Raw genomic sequence first — 20,622 nt, forward strand, 5'->3', positions numbered from 1 at the left:
TCCCCTGGCCTAGCGTGAATACCACATAAAATGCTCAGTGAACAGGTGTTGGGTGAGTGAATTAATTAATGAGAACATTATCCTAGACTCTAAGATTCTTACTCAAGCCAGTTACCTCTGGCAGGTTTCTAACTGTACCATATTCCAACTGGTAAAATGTGGGGACAGATAGTAGGAATAGAAATGCATTTTAATGCTCTGAAAACCATCTCGGGTTGTTTGGGCCACCTTTCACATGGAGGCCAGTATCACCCATGCCCAGGAACACATATGAAAGGGGAACGGATGAGGGAGCAAATGTGTCCCACTGAGCGTAAGACCTCTCCGTGAGCCGCGTCTCTCTCAGGTGACACTCACAGCCTGTGTGGCAAGAGAGAGGTAAGCCATCTGTGAAACAGAGTGGGCTGAGAAGGGAAGGCCTGAGGTTCTCAAACTGCGCCTGAGGATGTGTCCCTCAGTGCAGATGTGCGAACCGAGAGCTGTGAGAACAGTGGCCGGGGAGCCCAGCAACCTGGGGCTCTCATCCTCCCTACACAGGCTCACGAACTCCGCTGAGAAGAAGCCATTTCGCTCCCTGGTGGCTCAACCTGGCATGCGGGGGTTTCCAAAGGCTTTCTAGGCAGCCCACGGGAAGCTTCTTTGGAAGGCGGGATTTCAATGAGCTGGCACGTCACTTGTGCAGATGGAGAGGGCTCTAAGGCTTTTAGTGTTACGTGGAGATGTGGCTTCAGTCCTGCCATAGACTTTGGCCAAAGAGGCAGTACTCTACCCGATGCGGAGCGAGAGAAGGCAGTCACGTTTTCCAAACAATATTCAAATCCCGAAGCCAAGTTTGATGGCGTGGCACCCTTCCCCACTGTTACAGCTTTTTACTACAAACACCATCCTTCCCGGTTGTGACCGAGATCGTTCCATTTATACCGCCTTTTAGCCATCCGAAGTCATCTCAGGGGATGCGGGCCACCTTCTAAACACAGGTGCCTCCACTGATCACGCAAACCGTAGCAGTGTGGAGCCCCACCGCCTGCGTTCGAGTCCTGAGCCCTCGAGCTAGTAGCCGCGTGACTTGGGCAAAGTACTTTGTCAGACCGTGCCCGGGTTGGCTCACCTGTAAAACACAGCTAACATGCTACTGCTCTCCTAGGGACGTCGTGAGAATTAAAGACCTTTATGTCTGAAAAGCACTGAGACCAAAGCTTGGCTTAGAATGAATGCCGTTTAGGACTTTTAAAACGTAGGCTTCATTTGAAATCTGATCCTCCTTTTTTAACCACAATTCGCTAAAGGTGGATTATGTAAGAAGTGGATCTCTTCCACCCAGAGCGAACACGATGTTCATAGATTTTGCCCATGTTGAACAAATGCCCTGCCACAAACAAGATCAATTTTGGAAATAGAGACATACGTAAAAAATACACTTGGGCGTTACGGAGGCAGCATCTTTGTGCCTGAAACAGCTCTGAGGCTCAACACTTACTCGATGTATTTGAGGGAGATTTTCTGTGTTTGCTTGGTGGTAACGGTTGCGATGTACATTTGCAAAGCCGCCAGCCGCAGGGCTATGTCATATTTCAGCTCCGGCCCAAACCGCTCCTGGACGACGTCGTTACAACTCTGCAAAAGAGACCAGCAGAGGGCGCCACGTGTCAAAGAATGGGCCGCAGCGCGCTGCCTCGGGGACAGGTGACCTGCGCTTCCCCCAAGGTTCCACCCTCGCTTCAAAGGCAAGGAGGCCAAATGGGAAAACATTTCCACCAGACTGCTTGGAACCCAGTCGGAATTTGACTGCATGCACACACACAGACCACACAAAACAGAACACTCATCGACAAGTGAGCTATTTAAATATTTAGCTTTTTGTAAGAATTAGGAATTTAGGTTGATCTCCAAACACAGGTGCCGCAATGGAACACGCAAAGCACAGACAGCACCATGTGGCTTCTGCTAGGGTTGGAGTCCTGGGTTCGAATCTTATTCCTCCACTTCAGAGGTGTGGGGACTTGGGCAAGCTCCTTAATTGCTCTGTGCCTCAGTTTCCTCTTTTGTAAATTGGGGACAGTATTGCTCCCCATTCACAGGGTTATGGTGAGGATTAAATGAGTGAACAATGTAAAGCCCTTAGGACTCTACCAGGTACATTTTAAGCATTTGTGGGCATACACAGCTGTTATCACCAACGTCTTTAACTTCCTCTTCGCCACCTAGAGCTGCTTTGGGGAGGCGGAGTTAGCAAGGCCATGGACAGCAGCAGCTCTGGACTCCCACCCCCCTGCTTCGGAATCCTGGCTTTGCCAGTGCTTCCCCTGCACGTGTAACTTCCACCCCTTCACTCTCGCAGCCTCCGTTTACTCATCCGTGCAATGGGGATTCGTGTTAGCGACCTCCCTGGGGGAGGTGAGAAGACTGAAGGAGCTACACGTCGTCACAGTGCACTGGCGCGCTCAGTAAAGGGTTGCTATTGAAATCCTCGGTTCGTTCCAGTGATGACTGCCCCTGCCGGGATTCTGAGGGAGTCCTCCCATACCCCTGGGCCTCAGTTTGCTCATCTGTAAGAGGGAGACGCCTATATCACAGGGTGATGAACGTCAAATTGCAGAGTGGCTGAGAAACGTGCCAAGTCCTATGTGACCACAGTGGCGTGCTCACTCGTTCGGAGCAGAGCACGGAGCTACGCATCGCCGGGAAGCGCGGCCCTGCTTCCGTATGTTCTGCAGATGTGTGCGTGCGCATTTCTGTACTGGAAAACCAGGCTTTTGGACTAGAAAATATGATACTTAGTTTTCTTCTTCCTTGTTTGCCCTGTTGCGAGATTTCAAATGCAAAACTGTCTCAGGATCTGTTTGGCTCTTTTCCAAGAGAAGCACATTGGTGACCCCTTCCTGTATCGACTTGGCTCAGTGGGAACACGTACCGCTGTATGGTTTCTGCGCACAGTATTTACCCTTCAAATACTTACCCGTGCCCTAGCGGGGCCGTACAGCGCGTGCTCTGTCCCCACGGTCCAGGCTCGTGCCGCTTGGCTTATCCCTTCACCCCTAAGAGGGAAGTCCCTTTCTCCTTCTTACCTTAGTTTCTCCCATATCTGACACCTGTCAGGACGGCAAGCACACCTTGCTGGAAGCAGGCCTGACAGGGGGGCGGGACACAGGGCGGTCTGAGTGAAGGCAGCCTCTGAGTGCCATTCCAGGCCCCCGTTTTGGTTTAGTTTTGGGTTTCTCAGTTACTTCCCCGTGCCTAGGGGTGTCCATCAAGGGGCACCATGGGATGGAGGGTCACCTTACGGTCTTGTGAAGGGGGACGGTGAGGAAGCCACTGGGCACAGTGCCAGGCCGTCACAAGCCACTGATGCTTGTTGGTAAATCATTTTAATAAATGGCTTTCCTCTAGGACCGTTAGCGCAGGTCACATGTGAAACGGGATTTTAACACAGGATTTAGAGACAAAAAGCTTTGATCCTAGGCTCTGTCAGCTACTAATCGAATGCCCTCGAACACAGCATTTCATCTCTCAAGTCTGTTTTCTTACCCTGTGTTTAACCAGACTTCTAGGTGAGTTTTTGTCAAGGTGATTAGTCACTTCATTACATTATATAATTAGTTTAGACTGATCCTGGCGAATTAGTGCGAAGTCTGACATATAATTGTGTGGGACAGATCATGCTTTTCTTACTCATAACTACATGACTTAAAACACAGTTAACACAAGCAAATGGTGGTCGTGGTTTTGCTGAACAGAGGTCCTCACAGACTCCACTTTAGGCCTCAAAAAGTTCATTTACAATGGACACGTTAGATATTAAACAGGAAACCAACATTGCGCAAGTGTTTTATAACATTTTAGAGCCTCTAAGGTGTTGTCCTGTTTACGAATCACTGTAACAATCTTTTTCTTCCTAGATAGCAGACAGGTAATTATGAATTACAGCAGTCTGAATGGTTAGGGTTTTCTGTTACTATATATGCTAAAATCTGGAAAATACTTCATGGCCCATTAGCCAGTGGGAGGTTAACAGATAGCCCTTCTGTTTTCATCATCATGATTCATCTAGAGTCAATGGCTATTGTCGTCAACAGGAACCCACAAAGCTGAGTGGAGTTTGGTCTTTGTAATATGATCTATATCACTTCTGCGTACTCTTTGGTTCTCCAGGCTAATTTTACTGAATCTTTTCAGTGTGTTAGAATTGACATGGGCACCCGGCACCCTTTGCAGATCCGCTGACTTCTGTTAGATAAGTTATTTCAGACATTCCTCACATTCCGTGACACAGAGTCTGAAGCCAAGAAATTCTCATTTCCTATTCTCAGTGGAGGACATAGGAGATGATGGTAGCTTAATTTTGGTCCACCACACGTGGCTTCCCACCTCCTTCCCTCCCTCCATTGGCTACTCCTTGAGGGGGCGACTGGCTAGTCCACCAGCCATGCGACAGCCAAGGCGGGAAAGCAGAAACGGCATCCGCGTTTTTCGAGTCCCTGGGCAAGATCACCGGGCAGGTTTTCCACTTCTCAGCACGGTCGCACAGGTATAAAAAGTGCATCTTTTGAATAAGGAAGATCTCCACGCACTGTGTCAGATTTGAGTAGACACACCTTGAACAGAACCGTGCTTAGCAGCGCTCCTGGTCTACTTAAGAGGTCGGCCCTCCGCAGGGGAAACACAACCCCATTCCTCTTTTGTAAATGGAACAGGCATTTTTAAACGGGATGTTTAAAGCAGAAGTAGAGTAAAATGGTTTGGAAACATCATCTTGAGAATGGGAGGAAGTACGTAATTGTAGAGAATGACAAGTGAGGGCATCCAATGTGCTGACTGGCACCTGTAACTATCTCCTTGTAACTAACAAGCTAAAAAACCTAGCACATCCTCTGAGCTGCTACGACAAAGCCCAGGGGTCTTAGCACGATTAGCGGGACGAGGCAGTCACGTCTGGGTTATTCGGCCTGCCAGGGAATAGGGCATATCGTTGAGGGGTCCAGGTGACCAAAGTTGAACATTTAAAAAACCCAGGTCATGACAGTTCACTGTTCTGGGTAGAAAACGGTGTAAGGTGTGCTGTACATTTTCTTACTTGATGAACAGGGTATGCTGAATAGGACTTGTCTTTTCCAAATGACTCAGGGTTATCTTCATGAACATTAATCATCCTCCTGAGCTGGAAGTACCACAGTCTCTTCCAAAGGCCACCAAGCTGGGGAATGTTCAAGTGGGCCTTGCCCTTAGTGCCCCATCTGCTGGAATGTTCTAGTACATATCCGGCTTGTTTCCTCCTTCAACTTAATTTCTGTTCTCTAGGGCTTACTGCCACTTTAATTTGTGTCACCATTCCTAACCTCTGGCATTTATCTTATCTATGTCTCTCCCATCTTCTACCTGTTTTCTTTTTCCACTCAACTTTTTAAAGACCACAAAAGTTTTGAAATATACAAGAGAATACTGAGAATAGGAAAACAGAAACCAGTGTATCAACTACCTAGAATTAACAAAGGTTTCTTTTTTCCCCTTTTTCCAACTTCTTTGCTTTTTATTTCTTACGGCTCCAGAAATCCTTGCCTTATACAGGTATGCCAGCCAAAGGGAGCACATCTTTGGGGTTTCGCCTTGCTTTGGCATTTTCTCCTTTTTTTTTTTTTTTTTTTTTTTTTTTTTTTTTTATCAAGGGAGGTTACATTTAGGTTTACAATCTCTTTGAGTAGATCTAATGTGAGATGCTTAAACTTCAGGTAAACAGGTTCTTACTGTTTAATGTGATTATACTGGGAATTTAAGTGAAAGTAATGAGAAGCAGTTACGGAAAAATACAGGAACATCTCCTAAATGTCAAATGAATAAATTCCCTCTGGGCAAACTAGCAAAGATTCTCATCTCTTGAAGCCTCGTTTTTTGAGAATTGTAACCCAGAATCGGAGATAGTCAGTCTGCAAAAGGTACTATTTTCTTAGTCTTATTGCCTTGAAATTAATTATTCCATTATAAGGACTATCACATTTCAGAACAATCAAAGCACCAAATAAATGAATAAATGAGTAAATAAAGGAGAAGGGAAAGGAAATCTTTTTTATAGTAGTATGCCAATTAATAAATGAAGAAGAAATAATAGAATTAGAAAAATCATCATTTTGAACCATTGCAGTAATAATGGATTTGGGCAAGAACCATCAGCAAATACTAAAACCGGTGAGTGAAAGGGTATTAAGAGAGTTGCAAGTGCCTCTCTGCAAATTACTTTTTAATTACAAAAAACCCTAGTAAGTCTGAATGGATAAATTTGGAGAACATCTCCATAACCAAGAGTCAAAGTTAACCTCGTCCTTAAGGGGACAAACGGACATCATATGCTCCCTGATGTGGTGCACTAAGGAGGACACGATGTCACGCATATCACTCTTCTGCCCAAATGACATAACCTCAACCTAATCAGGAGAAAACATCAGAGAGATCCAAATTGAGAGATTTCTACAAAATAACTGACTGGTACTCCTCAAAACTGTCAAGATGTTGGAAGTCGAAGAGAGACTGAGGAATATTCTGGACTTAAGGAGACTGAAGTACATGACAACTAGATGCAAAATGGCATCCTGTTCTAGAAGAAAATGGATTTCTAGAAGAAAAAGGCTGTTTTGGGGACAGTAGGCAAAATCTGGATATAGATTGTGCACCAGGATGGAAATGTATCAGTGTCAAATTTTCTTATTTTGTTAATTGTGCCATGATTATATAAGAAAAGGTCCTTGTTACTAGGCAATACACACTGACGTAGTTAGGGGTAAATGAGCAGGATTTGGTAAATGACATTCATGTGGTTTAGAAGAATAACGTGTGTTCGTGCGTGCCGGCGCACACGGGGGAACATGTGCTCTCCCTAAAGATAAAGTAAATATGGTGAAATGTGAACAACTGGTGAACCTGGGTGAAGATTATCAAAGAGTTCTTTTATTACTCTTGCAACTTTCTCTTAAGTATGAAATGATTTCAAAATCAAAAGGGAACATTTAAAAAAGTACCATGGAATCATTTCACAATGCACAGAGCTTGGGGTGGAGGACAAAGAGAAAGAAGATACCGAATGACAGAATTTAGGGGCAAAACCCCACATTTAATTTATCCCCCAATATTAATATAAAACGTGCTCAAATTCTCACATACCTGAACATAGAGATACTCGAAAGCAACTGGATCTCTCCTTAAAAGGTCAATTGGATCCTTTGGGACAAAGCTAATTCGGAAAAGACACCTCATCTTATGGGAGCTGGGCCGCTGTGTCACCTAGAAGATCAGACCAAACACAAGAATCCTTCAGCACTGGCGGAGGGACACGGAAGCAAAGGCAACTTTGTTTCAACACCAAGGAAAGAAGTGGTCGAAGTTCTTTTACGATGTGTCCTAGATCCTCACTCCCTGAAAACTGTACATGTCCTAGGTTGTGCTCCCCCGGAGCCGACCCCGAGATGAGGGACCTACTAAGGAACTGCTCCCGGGAGAGGCCGGTAAGGGAGTGGGGGGAGCAGGTGGGGCAGAGAGGAGCCTATGGGGCCGAGTGTGCAGCTGTGGGTAGCTACAGCCTGACCCACAGGGACTCAGGAGGATCACCTATACCACAGAGCCACCGGGACTTGAGCCAAAGGACCACAAATCAGCCATTGGTTTCAGGCTGTCCCGGGGGGATGTGAATTTCCAGGTGTGGATAGCATGGGCGACCGAGGTCTAGGGACAGTCCGATCCAAAGATGCTGGTGCTGGAAGTGATAGCACACCAAAACTAGGGTGGGGGCGGGGGGGGGGGGGCGGAAAGGGGATCCGGAAGGAGAGCACGGAGACTGGGATTATTGTAGGACACGGCTGTGGGCTTTTTCTAAATGGGACTCCAGACTGACTGCAGCAGGGAAGGCAGGACCGTGTCAACCTTGGATAACAACGCATTGGAAAGTCAGAAGACAGAAGTTTTGGCCCGAGCACTAAATCTGGAGTCCACCAGTTTCCAAACTACCCCAAACTTTCAGTAACAGGACACTGTTCAAGTTGTTCAAGGGAGCTTAGAACACACCGCAGATTCTTTAGGGCTAAGGACTATGGATTGTTTTGTTTTCTTCTTTTCCAGCACAGTGTGTACCAACTACTAGGTGTTAAGTTTCTTAATTCCTTTTGCAACTGAAGGAAATCAGCCAATGTAATAGTAGGTGCTTCATAAACAGCCGAACGAATACAAGACATTGGACTCCAATGAAGAAGGTAAAAGCTCTTCGATTTCCCTTAAAGAGGTCAACACGATGCACCTGAACCATGCACCACGAACCAACAGTTGTTTTACTTGTAGTTTCGTGTACTCGTGTGTGCTTTTCTACGTATCTGTACGTAGCTTCATGGCCTTGTAACTCCTTCGTTACAGAGGACAAATCTGGCAAAATAAAAATGTTCGTGAACGGCAATTGAAAATTCAAAATAAAAATAGCAATAGCTTTATTGAACACCACGTTGTGTGCGCACGCATTCTTCCAGTTGACATCACTAACTTTGTTGAGCTGAAGACTTTCAACGGGAAAACACTCCTTTTAAAGGCTTAAGGCATACTGAGACATAGTAACACTGACCCAGCTTTTTGGCTGTGGGTGGGATTATAGAGCTGAGTGGACTCACCAGCCCATGCGCTGGGGGCTGCTCGTCACCTGAAGGTCAAGTTGAAGGTCAAGCAAACCAGGAAGAAGAAAATGTGGGAACCCTAAGACACCCGAAGTGCTGCTCAGGTCTGCTGGGGGCGTTGTATGGTGACATCATAGGGTATTTCATCAGAAGGTCTGGGCTGAGGTTAGAAAGTCGGGTATCATTTCATGACTGGTTAGAATCTATCTTTCCTGAATTTTCCACAAGCGATCTTGAGTCTACTTGCATCATCAGGAGGCTGCACTAGTTTTGAGAATTCATGTAATGCAAAAAAAGTCCTTTAGACTCATTAGAAAATGCAGTCCATAAAAAGAACAGTCCCTAAAACAAACAAGAAAACAATTTCCTGGAAACTTACAGTAGTATATAAATAGACAATAGTATTTTCTATGTAAAGTTTAGTTATAAGCTGCCAGAAATACAGAGCTCTTTAAAAGTTCTTTTGAGGGTTTTCACCAAAATTAAATGTTTTTAAATGATTTTTGTTACTGGACACATTTCTTATACTTTTCCTTTCTGCCATGCCTATAAATATTTTGGTGATCAAGCTTTTCATATGCAGTGATTTCAGAGGCATGAAGCTGGTTTGTCTCAGGATATTTAAATCAACCAATTTTCTTTCTAGAGAGCATCCTTGAAGTTTTAACACTCTGCTTTTTGTTCTGGCTAAACATGAAACAAAGCCTCTTCTAGAAAGATAAGGGAAGAATCAGGGTTAGGGGCTTTTTGTTTCCTTCTAACATTCTAAGGGAAATTCAATAATCGGCAATCAATCTAGAACGAGAAATTGTGTGTCCCTAGCACCAAAAGAGACTCTGAAAGACTCTCTGTCCCGCTAAATCAGCAAGCAGTTTTCCCACAATGGCTATGTGGTAGATAGAAGTTCGGAGGGAAAGGCTACACACTAATATCAGAACGTTGTGGGAGGTTTCGTTAGACTCATAGCAGCTGAGCCGGCCCATACACCGCAAACACCCGTGACCATCGGCCAACACCAGGCAACCCGGCACAGCCAGGGAGCAACTGCCCTCGGGAGCAGCCCACCACCACCACCAAGGGACAAATGCCCCCGCGCCCCACCCCTTCGGTGGGGATACCTCTGTGGCGTGTTCTCCACTGGCTCGCAGTGCTCCCCAGTAGGACTGAGCTCCAGCTGCCCACAGTAGAAACTGGCTTTTTACCACGCTCTCTACTCGTGCCCCAGTTTTTCCCATTTCCCTTCCTCTTCCTCTCTCAGTGCGTCCCGATATCACCTCCCAATAAACCACAAGCCCCCAAACCCTTGTCTTAAGTCCGGCGTCTGGAGGAACTCCGAGCCAAACAACGACCTTTCACATGGGGGATTCTGATTATCAGGGCTTCTTCCCCTAGAGCAAAGTACAAAAGAAGTCATCTGTTTCCGAGGGAGTTTTGGCACAGGTTAAAAAAAGAAGCAACATTAGAAGTGATTTCAAGTATCCACAGGTCGATTTAAACCTGGTAAAGGTAGCGCCAGTGTAGGTAGAGGGCTATAAACGAACACAAACGATAGCTTCGTAACAATTCCCTGCACTGAGTCGGACCGAATCAGGAGATTTAGGGATACTGTGGGAGCAAACTTGCGGGACACGAGCTTCTCATTAGGCAACAACCAGGAAGCGCTTTAGTGTGACAACACTTCCTGCTACTCCATCCATCTGAGGGCACCTTGACTCCTTGCTTCTCCTCCTGGTCTCCCCGCAGGTCCTCCTCCCTCCCTAAAGTTCCCTTATACTTGCAGCAAACACTCTGCTTGTGTCGAAGCACAAGAGAAGTCAGGGTGCCACACTGAATCCAGCAGCCAAGAACAGATGGGGCTGGCGTTTTGGTAAGCAGCAACGGGGACGCACTGGTGGATTACTTATTTACAGTGGCGGCACTGGGGCAGGGATTTCGAGCTTCCACAAACAGTCGCGAGTATGCACCCAGAATTTAAGACAAGCGAATACGATGTTGGTTTCATTTAAGTAATCTCAGAAGCTGTTTCTTTTGAACGGTTTCAAGAGATCAATGAGCAAAACAGGTGAACGAGTCATTTCCCATAGCATAGACTATGATCCTACAGAGCCATATTCCCAGTGAGTGGTTGCCGAGCCTTTGACAGCTCTATATGTGACGCCGACTGACAGTCTATGAAAAACTGACAAAGGAGGGAAACGTTACCTTGAGCTGTAAAACCCATTATGAACACCAGAGCTTTCGTTAGTGGAGATACCCGGGGCTGCAGTGGGTACATTTAAAGGATTCGAGGACAGGGGAATTCTGGGGCCGGGCAGCCTCTGCTCTCACCGGCGGGTGTAATTTCTGCCCTCACCTGGGGGTGTAACTTCACACACCTGAGTTAGAGTCTCCTGTTCATGAAGCAAGAGCAGCTTGGTTCCGGCCCCTTCCGTCCTCTGCTCCAGCATGAGGGAGAAGTGTTCGATGCCTTTGATGGAAAGCTTCTCTTGAAGAGTCAGGATGACATCCTTACAGAGGAAACATGGACAAGATGCCATCAAAATCAGCATGGCGCTCTTGCAGAGCTCACCGGGACTGAAGATGTGGCACAGACAGGCTTCAGATCTCTACATTTTACACCTTTGGTTCATTCCGAAGCTTGGTGCTCCTTTTCCTGACCTCGCCCACCACCCCAAATCACTATGGAGTTCAGCAACAGGGCGGCGACAAGGTGGCGAGCTGGAGGAGGGGCTCACTGAACTTAGCTGATCAACAGAGGGTGGAGTGGAGTTGGTTCAGGTCCCCTTTCTTCCAAATGGGGGCGGCAATGAAACCACCTCGGGAAGTGCTCTACCCTAGGGCGTGGGCAAAATACCCCCTGCGTGCCAAATCCAGCCCACCGTCTGTTTGTGTAAATAAAGTTTTATTGAAACACAGTCACACTCATCTGTTTATGTATTGTCTATGGCTGCTCTTGTCCTTTGCATCGGCAGCAGAGACTGTGTGCTCTGTGAAGCCTAAGATATTGCTCTCTGGTCCTGTACAGAGAACGTTTGCTGATCCCTAGTCTACACCTCTGGTTTTTAGTTTCTGCTTTTGTTTTTATTAAGAGAGAGAGAGAGCGTGCACAAGCTGGAGAGGGGGCGAGGGGAGGAGCAGAGGAAGAGACAGAATGTTAAGCGGGCTCCACACTCAGCATGGAGCCTGACACTGGACTTGATCCCAGGACCCTGGGATCATGACCTAAGCCGAAGGCGCAGGCCTAACCAGCTGAGCCACCCAGGTGCCCCGAGTCTGACTCTCGATTTTGGCTCAGGTCACGACCTCAGGGCCCCGGAATCAAGCCCCACATTGGACTCCCTGTTCGGTGGGGAGCCTGCTTCTCCCTCTGCCTCTGCTGCTCCCCCTGCTTGTGTTGTCTCTCTGGCACGCTCTCTCTCAAATAAAGAAATAAAATCTTAAACAACAAAGAAGAGACGCTCAACCGACTGAGCCACCCAGGCTCCCATAATCTCTCCTTCTGGTAAGAGAATGCAGTAGTGGTCAGGAATGTGGGCTCTGGAAACAGTGGTTTCTACTCCCAGCTCACTTCATGTAAGCTGTGCAGCTTCTGGCAAGTTATTTGATTTCTAAGTGTCTTCATGTCCTTATCTATATAAACTGGGGATGATACTAATACCTGCTTCAGAATCGATATAAGGACTAAATGAGTTCACACAGAGCACACATTTATTGAAGCACTGTTTGATACAGAGTTAGGGCACTATAAGAATATACACAATATGTGTATTATTTTAAGTCCCTGGGGAAAGTAGAATGAGCAAGCTTTGTGAGCCATCCTTTACGGGATTAAACATTTATGATCAGATTGGTGTGCTATACACAATACATGCTTACTGCAAGGCAAAACAGCTGTCTTTGAAAAGGAAAAAAAGAACCACATTTTTTTCATGTACTTGAAAACTAGTAAATGATCTCTCTTCAAGATAATTTATACTCAGATGCTAAAAGTCCCAAAGAGCAGTGCTTTTCCACCCCGGGGCAATTCTACCTCACAGCAATTGGTAATTTCTGGAGACATCTGTGGTGCTAGGGGCTGCTGTCAATATTGAGGGATACACCTAAGCATCTTACCATGCACGGGACAGGCCCCACAATAAAGAATTACCTGGTCCAAATCAACAATGACATCAACAATATCAAGATAGAAAAACCCTGCAACACATAGAGGTTTGTTGTCGTCGTCGTTTTTTTTAACTGATCTTTCTGGAATTTTGATTCTTCCCTGTAGACCTTTCTCAATTTCTTCAGTCTCCTTTAATGTTTGGTTTTTTTTTTTTTTTTGGCTGTTGTTTATTTTTTGTTATTAAGTAAACGCTACCCGCGGCGTAGGGCTTGAACTCACAACCCTGAGGTCAAGAGTGGCGTGTTCTACTGACTGAGTCAGCCTGGCGCCCTTCTCCAGGCCCCTTTAACACAAAGATCCCCACACCCACTCGCCACCACAGACATCATTCAACAGAAATGCCTTGACTATATATTGAATTTCACAAAAAGATTCTCTGTGTCATAAGTTTTGTTCAAGGCCCAGAAAAGAACAAACAAAACCAGCCTGTGTGTGTGGCAACACACACTTTATAAAACAGTCTCCTGAAACACCAGGGAGCACACCGGAAAATCGATAGCAATAGTTTTTCCTCACGGTGATTCTATAGCAAGAATTTTGGCAATTTTTATTAAACAGTGTCATATCCCTTTCATAACTCTACTCCTTCTATTTTACGCCTCCCAACCTGTGTCAGCAGCGACAGCAAAGCTGTTAGGTACAAGCAAAGCGAGCTTGAATTTGCTGTCCCCTGTCTTCTTGTCGCCATCTGCCACCCTCAGGGAAATTGAACACACTTTAGTGTGGGTTCCTAAGGAAAAGGCCAGAGGGAATTAACAACAGGGCTCTCTTTGAAATTTAGAGGCATTTCTGTTAAGGAATGAATTCAAGTCTTGACCTAGATCTTCAGATGGGAGAGAGGCTCTAAGGCCAAGGAGCTTTCCTGACCACGTGGTATCATAGACCAAGCCGTGGTGGCAGAGGGAGTTCTAATAATGCAACGCTATGGGTTACCTTGGGGCTCTGCAAACTGCGGCCTGGCCCCAGCGTCCAATCTGGCCACGCCCATTCATTTACATATCCTCTGGGTAGGAAACAAGTTGTCTTGCCTAAAGAAAGGTTTGCTTCCTTGCTCCTGGCTCTTGGGAGGTAAACTGTAAGCCCTCGGAGTGTAGTGCCTGATAGGAGTGTCCATTCAGCTGGGAGCCAGACAGGTAGAGAGAGCCTATGCCAACAACGTGAGGACCTTGGGCCAAGTGATTACCAGCGCGACCTCTGGACGAGCGGGATGCTAGAGTTAGCCACACGGGTGCTCGGCTTGTGTATGTGGCCAACCGCTGACAAAAACTCTGAACAGCGAGGCTCAGGTGAGCCTCCCCGGTTGGCAGTACGGCATACATGTTGTCACATGTGATTGCTGGGAGAAATAAGCGAGGTCCGAAGGACTCCACAGGGAGAGGATGTTGGGAAACGATAAGCTGGGAAACTCTCCTGCCCTATGCAGCTTTGCCCACTGGTGATTTTAACCTGGATCGTCTGGTGGTGATAAACTAACTGTGGCTCAGTGGGTTAAGGGCCTGCCTTCGGCTCAGGTCATGACCTTGGGGACCTGGGATCCAGGCTCCCTGCTCAGCGGGCAGTCTGCTTCTCCCTCTCGCTCTGTGAACTCTCTCGCTTTTGCTCACTCTCAAATAAATAAAATCTTTAAAAAAAAAAAACCCTATAACTGTGCTTATAACAATTTGCCGAGTTCTGTGAGTCCTTCAAGTGAATTATGGAACAGAGGGTGGATTTGAGGAGCTCCCAAGCCCACCGTCGATGGCTGCTTTGAGGACACAACAACAGAGCCGAGTAGTTTTGGGGGGGATCAAATAGGCCACAGAGCTGGAAATGTTTACTCTCCTTCCAGAAGTCTGCCCACCTCTAAGCTAGTAGATAATAATAAGAGGAACACCTTGCCATACACGGATTTTGAGTGGGAATAAGGGAAAAGGACTTTGTCAGTCACCCGCATTTAAAATGAGCAGTCTTGCACGAAGTTGATGGTTCATTGTGGAAGGATTTAAGGATAGCTTAGACGCTCCATCATCAACCTAGAATACTGTCTGCCCTATTACCTGCTACATCAGCCCCTATTTAAAGCAATTCCAAACAGACTGCTTGTTGGCATCATGGCAATAAGGGAGTGGGCCTTTGCAGAAATGCTTCCCCTCGTAAGGTCTACGCTGACTAATTTACAAAACTGAGAATTAGGGGTTGACTATTGACAGACGTTTTTAACACAGACCTGATACTCTCTTGATACATTATTGTACAGATCATCACTAGGCACTTTTTTTAAAAACCTCAATAAAATCTCTTTTATTGTGCCATTTGAAGAAAGCCTATTTTAGGCTGCTAGAGCATTAGGGAGCAATCAATTTCTGCACACACTTTTGCCCAATAAAAAATAGAATATGCACTTTTTTCCCCAGGAAGGAAGCATGGGGGGAAAGAACCCATCTGCTTGGTTATAATATGCATTTCGTACAACTCACCTATGGCTCTGCAATAATAGGGTTGCTCTGTGACGCTTCCTTCTCCTAAGACGCGTGCCTCATTTCTGTCTTTTTAGGTGCCATTTCCATGAAATTGGTTACAGCAATTAAAAGTAAATGTTATCTTTATATTATCCTACCCCTTGTTTTTGCTGGACACCAAAGGAGCAGATATTCAATTAACAGCTAGCATCTTAATCTTCTTGGGGGCTGACATTGCTAAGAAATCCTACTGGCTTTAGGCAGGGTGCCAAGCCTTTTTGGGGATAGTCACGTTCTTTTAATTAACTGGAGTTGCATTAAAATGATGATAGCCCTAGTGGTTCGTCACTGAGAACATATCATATCATTTTGCAACACGCACACACACACACACACACGCAGGCACAAGCAGAACCTTCTTAGTTTAAGCTTTTTCTTTTCCAGTCTGTTTTTAAGTACTCACACACTACCTTATTTGGAAGCAACCAAAGATCTCAGAGATAAACATAGTTCTGAAAGCAGGTGCTGCCACGCGAGGCCGGCCGTGGGACTTCCAAGCCATACCTGCCAGCGTCCACGTGGAGTTTAGTGGGTCTACTTACTTTTATGGAGGTGCTGCAGTCAAAGCGAAATGATTTGGTCTGTCCATTCTCCAGGTACACTTTCAAAACATTTGGCATGAAAAGAAGTGAATTATCCTTAACGGTTTCCTGTTTAATGACAGCGACAAAAAAGAAGGTCAAATGAGCATTCTGCTCTTTGCAGAAGCAGCATACATCTACAATGTATTCTCATCGCAGCATTTAAAAAAAAAAAAAGGGAACTCTCTAAGGCTAAAAGGCGTCCCTCCGGTGATATCTGGGTTCAGTTCTTCATAGCAAAACTCTCCTTTTGCAGCTACAAATAACTCAGATGATGCAAATAAAAGAACTTTTTTTCCATCAGGAAGTAAATCAGATGAATGTTTTTTAAAAGTCAAGGTTTCCCATCGGAAAACCCAATGAAGGAAATAATTCCTTCGTAATGAAGCCACAATGCTTAGGACAACACGCCCAGGCTTCAGCAGAGCAGCCTATCTTGAAAAGAACGGGGACCAGCAATGATGGTGTTTGATGCGGTGCCTTTGGCGCCTGGCAGAGCTCATGCAATGTGAGTAACAAGCAATAACAAGCTTGAAGTATAAAGCTGTTTTAGGAAACAATTTTTTTAAAGGAGGCCCCATGCCCAACATGAGGCTCCAACTCATGACCCCGAGATCAAGAGTTGCACGCTCCACCGACTGAGCCAGGAAGGTGCCCCTTTATGGAACAATTTTTAACCCATTTAGAAATGTTCCTTAAACTCAAAGGGAACATTTAAGGAATGGGTTAGTGAGTTAAAGATGAAAACACTGAGGCTATAACAAACATCGTAACTTAAAAATAATTCAAAAAGAGATATTTGGAACAAGACCAAAAATTAACAATAAAAACGTATTCCTTTGAATTTTCTCTTTAATCGAAAGTAGGGAGAGATGGCAGGGGAAGAAAGAAGGCATGTGGGATGAGTTCCACCAATCCTTTCTCACATACAGCTGGTCATGGGGTCAGAGAAGTCAAGCGGAACTCAGCAATCATGAAAGCCTATGTCCCTTGTTTTACAGATGAAGAAACTGAAGACAAGATGTCCAGAGATTGGCTAATGTCCTACAGCTAGTCCATGAGAATCCAATCCCTAAGTATTTCTGTAAGAGACTCTTCTGTTCCTTTCTCTGAGTTTCCTCTCTCTCCTTTCTCCTCCTGTGGACTTGACACGTGACTTTCTTGCTACCCAATTCACGGAGTGGGTTTGGCTCCAAGTCCACACGAAGAGACACGCGATGACTCGGTACAGCAAGAGTAGGCTGGACATGAAGATGGTCCCAAAGGTTGAGGAGCAGACATGTGACTGAACGTCCCTGCCACACACACAGGCCTGTGAGGAGGCAGCGGGGGGCTGCAGGTGATGACTGACCCCCAGAGCTGTCCTCACACACCAGCTGCCTTGAATGAGCCCTATTACATCCAGGATGAAGTAAATGCCATAGCACCTTCTAGAATCATATTCTCTCTAAAGACACATAAACTGATTGCCCAATCTCATGCTCGGAAGCTTGAGAAATGATGGGGTAAGTTTCAGATGACCTTCTGTGATACCGTGATTCCTCTGTGACTGGAACCTTCCGGCTTTGTCTTGTGAAATGCTAATGGATGCTAACTGCATCCAGAGGGACAGGGATGCACTGTGGTGAGCAGAACAGCATGGGGTGAACAGGGGCAGAGGAAATGGGGTGGGAGATGGCAATTGGGAGGACAAGGCCACAACTGAAATGCTCCCAGGGCAGCACAGTGACGGCCCGAGGCCCCTCCCACAAGCACCACGTCGTTGAACAGATTAGCCGGCTGACCCCCGGACTCCAAGCGGGGCAGACACAGGTCAGCAAGTTTTGACAAGGAGACCCTCGGACCAGGAGGGCCTCGCTCAGGATGTGCGGGCCCACATCTTCAAATTCAGATCCAGGACCACCCTCAGGGAAGAGTTTGTGACCCCTCGCAAACATGTCATGGATGAGATTTTAACCACCAGCACCAGCAACAACATAACCTCGACAACAGAAGCTGGTATTTCAGAGGTCCAGAAACGATTAGTGCCTTAGATGACCGCTTTCTAAAAAACTATAAACACGAGGCTAGATTTTCCTGGGGGAAAAATGGAAAATACAGCATCCTATTGACGTCTGCAGTATTCATTCTGAAGATGAATTCTGTGCCTGAGCAATCATGATTTCCACCCGGACCTACTGATGGACATTCACGCAGTATTTCCTCACTTTCCCGGCATCTTAACTTCTTTCCATTTTCATTAGTGAAAAGAATAGAGACATTTAATTTTGAATAAGGAAAAACTTAGGGGAAGCCTTTCTCAAAATATATAATGGAAGCATGCTCAGTTGGCATAATGGGAAGAAGCAGGTGGAAGTTTCAAAGAGGCCTAGTTTACTCAATATGGGGCAATGCCAGGGATCTCAGATCACATGAACTCCTTTGCGAAGTAGTGAGGTCTTTAACACTGGAAGCGTTCGAAGAAACACGGGACGACTACATATTCTGGATACGCTCGAGAGAACGCATCAGGCACAACACGGTGATCTCTCAAGCCCTTTATAATTCTGAGATTCAGCTGTCCTGTGAAATCCGACCATGACTTCTCAACTGACCATTCCAGTGGGGCGACTGGCTGTGTTCTGTGCAAAGCCCCTATTTTGGCCACTCTCTCTGAGTCGCACGCAGGCAACAGTCAACTCACCGACACTTGGCCATTGATGATGACCTCCTCGGAGAACCGCACTTTGACCGGATTGGACTTTAATCTTGCCTTTTTGGCAGCACTAATAAATGCTGACTTGGGAGACTAGAAAAAAGAAAACATTGGATATGATTATTGGGAACATAATGCAAACCCTGGAACACTTGTTTCCTAGCTTTAGCCTCTCGAATATGCAATATTTTTGCTAAAAAGTATGTTTAGTGCATGTCCAATTCGAGGACAAAACACAGATCCCGGAAGCAATCAAAACCCTGTCATGCTCATAAAGTAGAAGCTTTGATTTAGTCAGCAGACCAGAACGGCAAACAGCATGCTCTGTGTTCTTACGGCGCACGTTCCCGGGGATCTTATTTTTCTTTTTTTGAGAGAGGAAGAGAGAGAGGGAGAAAGAGAGTGAGAAAGACAGCAAGGGCAGAGGAAGAGGGAGAATCTTAAGTAGGCTCTATGCTCAGTGCAGCGCTCGATCTCACAACCCTGAGATCACAGCCTGAGCTGTCATCAATGCTTTATGCTAAGAATACAGTACCTAATACACAGAATATACAAAATATGTGTTTACGTTATTGGTAAGGCTTCTGGTCAACCGTAGGCTATCAGTAGTTAAGATTTGGGGGAGTCAAAAGTTACATGCAGATTTTTGACTGCACGGGGGTTGATGCTCCCAACATCCATGTTGTTCAAGGGTCAATTGTACTGTCTTTTATTGGAAAGAGGAGCTGAGTGACTCAATTTTCCTTCCTCAGAAATGAAACGTGCAAGAGGGCAACTTGCTCGGAAGCGTACTGTGATCCAGAGCGAGCTCTCGCTGTCCCGTCCTGGTCAATTTACTCCATCTGAGAATCGTCCTTGTTGGGTAATTTTAATGAAGCCTGAGGAGAAGGGAACTCACGTTTGGGCGGGGTCTACCATGTTGCAGGCACCATTTGTTTACTTTTAAAAAGGACTACATTCTCTATTGCACCTAATATACAGGTAAATATTTAGTTTGAATCACAAAATTGCTATTTCATAGATTAAAATCATCAAATACTGCAAATTGCAAATTGTCCAACCTACTGGTTTTCATGGTATGTAGTCCTAAGAGGTTCAGACTGTTGTGGAAAAAAATCCCAGTAATTGACTCTAGAATAACACAGAGGCTCAACTTTCTGTGTACTGTATTAATCTCGAGGCACAAAAGCTAACTAGTGTGTCCCATACCTTGAATTTCAAGTAAAAATGAAAAAGGTTCCCATCTTTGTCAAATACAAGTGCACTTGAGATCAATTAAAACAATATGATGAAATGGAGAAAGAAATTACACATCCATACAATGGAATATTATTCAGCCATAAAATGGAATGAACTTCCGGTTCATGCTGCAATATAGATGGACCTCAAAAACATTAAGTTGAGTGAAAGAAAGCAGACACGAAGGGCCACGTATTGTAGGATTTGATTCCATTTACATGAACTGTCCAGAACAGGCAGATCCGTATAGACAGAGGGTAGATTAGTGGTTGCCCTGGGCTGGGGAGGGGAATGGGGAATGACTAACGTCTGTGGAGTTGGTTTCCTATTGGGGTCCTGAAAAGGTTCTGGAACTAGACAGCAGCGACAGTTGAACAAGGTGGTGGATGCACTTAATGTCACAGATTTGAACACTTTAAAAGAGTGAAAATGGTAGCTTTATGTTATGTGTATCTTAATATAAGAAGACAAAATCACTGTTGAAAAAAACACAATAAAATACGTGTATGTCTATTCCCAGGTGGAGTTTTGTTTGAATATTGGAAAAAATCCTGCTATCTCAAGTTCTCCTTCCACATGAATCCCACCCTCTGCTCTGATCAGTGTCTTAGGGCCTGGATGGATGAACGAATGGTTTGGCTGCCAGAGTTTTCATTCCCATATTTACGCAAGATGTTTTCAGAGAAAGGCTGCCCTCTTAGAACACAACAGAAGAAAACAAAACCAAGAACTCAAAAGACTCTAAATGGGGGCTCTTCAAGATCAACAACACTGAACATGTTCAACGGGACTTTTAAAAGTCCTACTC

The 20,622-nt window shown here is 45.6% G+C and overlaps 1 protein-coding gene across 1 annotated transcript in view; it reads right to left on the minus strand.

Moving 5' to 3' along the window:
* FRMPD4 (FERM and PDZ domain containing 4) overlaps positions 1 to 20,622 on the minus strand; it is a 195,005-nt gene that overhangs the window by 19,832 nt on the left and 154,551 nt on the right. The window contains exons 5-9 of the mRNA XM_087859451.1: positions 18,564 to 18,668; positions 15,842 to 15,949; positions 11,012 to 11,143; positions 7,147 to 7,266; positions 1,478 to 1,614 (exon numbers count right to left, since the gene is read on the minus strand). Of these exons, the coding sequence (XP_087715577.1) occupies positions 1,478 to 1,614; positions 7,147 to 7,266; positions 11,012 to 11,143; positions 15,842 to 15,949; positions 18,564 to 18,668 (602 nt within the window). The remainder of the gene's footprint in view (positions 1 to 1,477; positions 1,615 to 7,146; positions 7,267 to 11,011; positions 11,144 to 15,841; positions 15,950 to 18,563; positions 18,669 to 20,622) is intronic.

Source organism: Ursus americanus, chromosome X, assembly GCF_024610735.1.
Source record: "Ursus americanus isolate L20-20 chromosome X, mUrsAme1.1.p, whole genome shotgun sequence".
NCBI classification, from domain to species: Eukaryota; Metazoa; Chordata; class Mammalia; order Carnivora; family Ursidae; genus Ursus; species Ursus americanus.